This window comes from Nematolebias whitei, chromosome 8 (assembly GCF_014905685.2).
Source record: "Nematolebias whitei isolate Nwh7 chromosome 8, NemWhi1, whole genome shotgun sequence".
In the NCBI taxonomy this organism is placed as follows: domain Eukaryota; kingdom Metazoa; phylum Chordata; class Actinopteri; order Cyprinodontiformes; family Rivulidae; genus Nematolebias; species Nematolebias whitei.
Window position 1 is genome coordinate 51,053,363 of NC_056505.1, and position 7,379 is coordinate 51,060,741.

General features: G+C 39.6%; 1 protein-coding gene across 1 annotated transcript in view; it reads left to right on the top strand.

Annotated features, from left to right (window-relative positions):
* Positions 1-1,444, top strand: part of LOC119413721 (cell cycle checkpoint protein RAD17) — a gene marked incomplete at its 5' end in the record, with an annotated part of 13,203 nt that extends 11,759 nt beyond the window's left edge. The window contains 1 exon segment of the mRNA XM_037680776.1: positions 1,386-1,444. Coding sequence (XP_037536704.1) covers positions 1,386-1,444 — 59 coding nt within the window.
* Between the last annotated feature and the right edge of the window lie 5,935 nt (positions 1,445-7,379).

Here is a 7,379-nt window from a genome sequence, read left to right on the forward strand (position 1 = left end):
CACACCTGTCAGGACATAATGCACACCTGTCAGGACATAATGCGCACCTGTCAGAACACAGAAAGGTCACAGCGGGGTCTTGCCAGACTTCAGTTCGAGAAAGTAAAGAGTTTCTGATGGAGTGGTCCAAAGTCTCTCCTGTGATGTGTGTAAATCTGATGAACAATATTTATTTTACTGTATAATACTATATTTAACAACTGTAATTCTCAGACTACAAGCCGCACATATTAAATACAAGATAAATCATAATTTTGTACATAAATAAGATGCCCTGGCTATTAAGCCGCGGGTATCCACTGTTCAATAAATGAAAGTGCCCAGCTTGATCTGTGCTGTTTCTTGTTGCAATACAAGAATCAGCCACTGGATGGCGCTCATAGACTACAGCTTGTTTTCAGCATTTACTAAGACTGCTTGATGATCACAGGTGAAGCTTCACTATCTGACTCATGGTTACAACCATTATACATTCAAAATGAACAAAAATAAATATCTAAACATAATCACTGGACATTAAAGTGCTAAACACCTACGTAACTGAAATTATTTAAAAATTATATACCGAGAAATATTACCCAGAAGTCTTAATGAGGTCATGTGGCCAGAAGTGAAATAGTACAGATAAAATGTTGTAAATATTCATTAAATCACTGGTAGTACCACTGATTTTTATTTTTAAACAGCACAGGTATCAGTGCTGTTTTTAAGTCGACCTTTACTTTCTAAATTATCTTAAATAAATATGACAGGATTTCTCCTCTGCGCTAATGAGGAGGGGAGGGAGTAAAGGGAAACAGCCCACCCCCCTTGTCTCCACCGCTCAGTTTTACGCGTGAGATTAGCTTAAATGAGATACTGGTATTTAAACACATTTTCCGTAAACAGAAAGATTTTTTTAAACTTTGATTTGAATATGTAGCAGTGTTGACTGACTGACTGCTTTAAAAATAAATCTGTTGACTTCTCCGCTGAGCTCACATGATGGGGGGAAGTGGGAACAGCCCCTCCTGTTGTCTCCACTCCGTTTAATGTTCGGATGCAAGCTGAAAATGAGATCTCAGTATTTAAACACACATGTACCGTACACAGAAAGATGTCACACAAAGAGTTTTAAAACTTTTATTAAAATATGTACAGGCTCGACTGCTCAGTTCCGCTCAGCAGAGCCCACGTCGTGACCAAGGGGAGGGGGACAGCTTTAACACGGCCAAAATTTTTGTTTAAAAGTACCGATCATCGACCAGAGTCACTCATCGCTCTGTTCTTTGTCTTCCTGTGCACTGAACCATGAAAGTCCTCTTCTTCGGTGTCAGAATTGAAGAGGCTAAAAAAACCACCATGGCACACTGGCTCCTTGTTGCTCTTGACATCACTGTCCCTAGTGCTGTCCGCATCATCCCACAGCTGTCCATCCAAAGGCTGTGCTGTGCACGAGGCGTAAAAGACAGGAACTGATCTGAAGAATTTAGTGTTTTTTAACCTTTGCTTACTGTAAACAGGAAGCCTCATTAATGCACGTGCATCTTGGAGGATGGGTCAGTGACAGCATCTCGTTGGTCATTAAGGTTACACTTCTGGTCACGTGATGACAGAGTAGGTGGAGTTATGGTAGTTAATTTGAAACCATGACCTAGAGTCGTAGCACATGTGATTACCTGTAGGTGTGGAGTTTTATCAAACTTGTTGTTCAGTAAAATTTAGCAGACTGAGAACTTTGTTAAAAACACGTAGTAAAGTTTATTTCTCTTCTGCAGAAGGGAGAACACATGAAACGAAAACGCAGCTCAGTGAGTTCTTGTGTGTTCTCTAAAAACGTGAGCAGTACGGCTTCATGTATACACCTTCACACGTAACATGTTTTGACACAACAGGCGTTACCTCATTTGCAATCATCAGAGTAAAAACAGACAGTGACAGTGGTCAGTGACTGGTTCTGGAGCTGGGTTTGAGAAACGGAAGTTACAAAGCTTCACACACTGATGCTGAAGGGGTTTATCTGCTACAGTTTATGATAAGCTTTACCAGAGTGTGATATAAAGTAAATGACTAATAAGAGTGATGATAAAATTGATGAGCAAAATAAACTGGTATCAATGTTTTCATTTCCACAAAGTACTGATCCTTTCTGAGACTCAGAGCTAAAACTGCAGGCAAACACTTTAATTATCATTTTAAAGTAAACTGTAAATTGTGTAAACATATCAAACTTTTATATTAACAACCTAGAAAATATCAACACAGGCATTCTCGCTGTGTCTCAAAAGTCTGCCCCCATGAAGGGTGGGGTCCTGGGTGCCATGAGTAGGGCTGAGTACCGAACTGAGGTTCTTTTATGGCACCGACCGAACTGCACCGGTCGGTGTATGGATTGAAACGTCACTCTTCTTTCGGTGTCAAGTTTCAGTATTGGCTGTAACATGTCACATGGTTTCAGCATACAGGCAGGCAAAACACCAGACATATGACAAACAGACTACACCCAGATTACATCCAGAGCTGTATAGAGCTGCCGTACCTAATCTATGTATAATGTATGTCTATGGTGCTGGTGACGCCACAGACAAGTTCACGTGTGCAGCGCGTGTTGTCAAACAGCTTCGACAACACGCGCTGCAGAAAGTTGCTCCGTGTTTTTCTGCGAGGAGAGAAGAGTTCATTAGCCTCCCTCCTCTTCCTCCTCCTCCTCCTCCTCCTTCTCCTCTCACCATTAAAGTCAGCCTGTGAGAGCCTGAACGTCCTGATTCATCATCTCCACGACCGGACTCTTCATCAAAGAACTCCGAGGACGGCTCTGTGAGTTTCAGCTGGTGAGTTACGTTTGTTAGCGTAACTGCAGCTTAACTCGTACATCGCGGTGAAATAAACTATGATCCATGTAACGCTAACTTTAAGATATTAGTGTGTAAATTTATTTTATCTATGTAGCTAGCTAAACTCAGAAGCTAACTAAAGATTGACAGTAACATAAATCTTAGCTTGTAAAAATGTGCTCATCCATCCAGTCAGCTGCTTAAACATTTCACTAATGTTCACTGTTTATGTTAATGTTCTCCTCACAGGAGGTTCTGACCCAGATGTGAGGACAAAAAAAAGCGAGGTGGGAGCCACAGGACAGTCAGACTTTGTTAAAAATTTGCTGCTTTTTCTACAGTGGAGCTGCATGTTGGAGGTAAATTAAATTTTAAAGGGTTTTGTTGACCATTTAAGCTTTTATCTCTCAGCCTAGATAATGTTTTTTGATCAATAATAACACAACCATGTTATTGTTGATGTTTTGTTCTCATGTCAATTAGGGAGATGATCAGAGCCCTAAACCCCAGAGAACCCCAGAGAAGATCCAGGCAGAGACACAGAGGTGCAAAAGTCTGCATCAACTCTACCTCAGTGAATCCAGTGACCTGCTGGTGGTTGTGAGGGACAATATGTCAAACTGACAACCAGGTATCTGTGTGTGCAACAATCATCATCTACAGCCTCAGAGTGAACATGTTCTACTGCTGGAGACACCATCAGGCAGGAGCATCTTGTCTTGTTTGTGTCCAGAGAAAACAGACATGTTGATGTTTCTGAAGAAAAACTGTTCAGTGAAAAGATCCTCAGTGTGTAGCAGTGAGCATTAGACACGGACATGTCACTGGTTTGAAACTGGTCTTTTGACCTGGAAATTATTTGTTTGTTTTAATGAAAGAAAACTGTTTGGAATAGAAAAATACCGAAGTTAAAAAATAAAACTCATGATTTGTACTGTAATGTGTAACGTAATTTTATTCTTGTTAGAATTAATAGTGATTACAAAATTGGTACCGAAAAAAGAACCGTCCAGGAACCGACACCGAAGTGAAGGTACCGACACCGGTACCAATACCAATTTTTTTAGAAAGGTACCCAGCCCTATCCATGAGCACCCAGCCTTGTCAAACGAAAATCTTGGACAGTGGCATGAGGCTACTGAGAGATGGCAGGAAGTCTTTCAAGATAAAACAAAAAATACATAAATTTTGTAAAAAAAATACATAAATAAGACACTACTGCATATAAACTGTGGGGTGAAATCCAAAATCCATGCAAGTATCGGTGGCATCAATACGATACTGATACTTTTTGCAAATACACCTAATGTGACTGGTAAACCTAAAAAATGCAGTGTATTCAAATCAAAGTTGCATAAAGAATGCAAGACAAAGTAATTTATTTATTTATTTTAAACTGAGGAATATGTTGATGCAGTGGCCTCATTTAGTCTGAGCTTATAAAACGAACAGAACATCATACAAAATATGTGAAAATGCTTTTCAAACAATAAAAATAAGAAAAGAAGGAAAATCATAAAAAGTATTAAAATAAAGTATTAAATATCTATTAAATAATGAGATATGCTTAAGATACTATGTTATATTTGTATCCACATTTTTGTAGTATATATTTTTCAGAGTTCACCAAGTCTGTTTTGCTCCATTGCTCTGTATCATTTAACGACACCTGGTCCATGTAATCCACTTTAAATGATCATTTCTTTATGAAACCTGTCCTGAATGAATCTGGGCTTTTTGCCATGTGACATTATGTCAGTGATACATATTATTACTCCAAACTGAACTCATGCAACTATTTGTTGAAGCATGAATTATTTTGTTATTTGTTTCATAACCATATGTATTAATTTGAACAACTCCAACTGCAGCAGTTCTTAGCTCTGCTGAAAGCTCCACATTTCCTCCCGCTGTACCTGGATAGTCCTGCAGCCCTGAGGGACTCCTCCAGAGCAGCAGCACCTGACTCTCCTCCTCTGTCCACCTCATCACTGCCTCATACTCTGTGTTGTGATTTAACAGGAAGTGTTTTACAAGGTTTGTTGTGTTGCTACAGCTCTTTACAGATTTTCCACAAACCTCACAAACCACTTCTTGTCTGTTTCTGGAGCTGAAATAACTCCACACACGCCTCTGTTAAACTCCACCGCTGTGTCCACAGACTGAGAGACTGACGAGCCGCGTGCCGCTCCGCTGAAACGCATTTACTCAGGTGGAAGAAAAAGTAGTTCCCTCCAACCGCATATCATTTAGACAAGATCTCAATAGTTTAGTTACTTTCCACCGTCTTCCTGTTAATGATATGCATTACCTGAAATGACTGAAGTATCAAAAGTATCGATAGTTTGATTTAAACATGGATTCTAGAGCAAAACGCTCTGGTATTGATAGTATCGATATTTTAGCATTGATCCGCACATCACTACTGTGAGACAAAAGTAGCGGCTTAAAGAACGGAAATTACAGTATATTTACGTTATAATTCTTATAATGCTGGAAGTAATAACTTGTAGTTTTGTGATCTCTGGACCTTCGCAAGCTGCTTAAAGGAGTCTTGAAGCCAGCAGAACTCCTAATATAAAACTGTAGATGGTGGTAGCACTGGACCAATAACAGCCTGCTGAAAAGTTTCTAATATAGTTTAACAAAGCTTTAGTCAAGCTTAATATTTAAAAAAAAATCATAAATGACAGAAGAACCAAAAATCGCAGTCATCATCTCCAGAACAAGTTTAAAAATAGAAGTTGTAACGACAGGAGTTTAGTGACAAAAAACAGCAGATTAGGAACAGACAGGAACCCAAAAGTTTGCTTTTCATTCAGGTAGAAAAATCTAAAAAAAGTTAAGTCTGGTCTTCTGGACGTTCAGAAAACGAAAACAAAAAAAATGTAGAAATGTTTCGTCTCACATCCAAGAGACTTCCTCAGTCTGAGGTGCTGTATTCAGCTCAGTCTCTTAAATAGCACCTTCTCAGAGTGGATCAACCAGTTTGCTGCTGACAACCAGAACCAGCTGATCACTTGGTCAAGAAGGACCATCAGACTAACGATGGATCATTAGTAGGGGTGTAACGGTACACTAAAATCACATTTCGGTTCAGTTCAGTTTCAAGGAGGGAACAGTTCGGTTCATTTTCGGTACAATAAATGCCAAAATGAAGATTTACAAAATGTTTATTTTGAAAATATGCCAAATGAACAATACTTTTGTATAAAAATAAATAAAAGCAACCCATTTAGATGATATTTTAAATAAACATCACTCTTTACAATAAATAAACTATACTACTAATAATAAAGATCTTAATAAATACAGAGTCAGAGATTCTTTATTGTCATTCGCACCTCATGTGGTACATGTGGTGGAGTGAAATTATGTCCACAGGGTCCCAGTTACATCCAACAATAAAATGTAAATGAAAAACAATGATAACATCAAAGATATGAGCTAAGAAAAACCAGCTAAATATACACTAAGCACTCATAGCATAAAAACATCACGTCGAACATCAGCACAAACCTGACCACAAGTTCTTGTAAGCAGATGAGCACGCATGAACACATCAACATTGAAACTGATCAGCAGCAACATGAAACAGATCAACAGCAACATGCAACAGATCAACAGCAACAGGAACCAGATCAGCAGCAACATGAAACAGATCAGCAGCAACATGAAACAGATCAGCAGCAACTTTGAAACAGATCAGCAGCAACATGAAACAGATCAGCAGCAACATGAAACAGATACCATACCATACCAATTTATTTATATAGCACTTAAAACAGCAACAAGGCCAACCAAAGTGCTGTACAAAAGAACACAAACATGCACAGCAGACAGGAAAACATAAAATAGAAATACAGATACAAATAGCAGCAGAAGCTAACTAAAATGGCCAACAGAGTAGAGAACAGACCGGACCAAAACAAATCACAACGTGTTAAAGGCAAGAGAATAGAAGTGGGTCTTCAAGCGAGACGTAAAGACTGAGAGTGTGGGAGCCTGCCGGACACTCAGTGGCAACTCATTCCACAGTCGTGGACCTGCAACAGAGAAAGCCCTGTCACCCCTGAGCTTACGACGGGTTTCTGGGACTGAGAGAAGCATCTGGTCTGCTGACCTCAGAGAGCGCGGTGGGACATATGGCTGCAGAAGATCAGTGAGATAGGATGGGGCGGAACTGTTCAGTGATTTAAAAACATACATGAGAATTTTGAAATGGATCCGAAGGTGAATGGGTAGCCAGTGCAGGGAGGCCAAAACTGGCATGATGTGCTCTCTATAGCCTGTACCAGTTAAAAATTGGGCTGCAGCATTTTGGACCAGTTGTAGACGAGCAATGGAGGACTGTCTGATTCCAAACAGAAGTGAATTGCAGTAATCAAGCCTAGATGTTATGAAGGCATGGATCACTGTCTCAAGGTTATTTTTGGAGAGTATAGGCTTCAGCTTAGACAGCCGTCTCAGCTGAAAAAAACAGGATTTTACCATCATGTTTACGTGACTGTTGAGTTTTAAGGACGGGTCCATTATCACCCCCAGATTAGTGACCTTTTGTTTCTC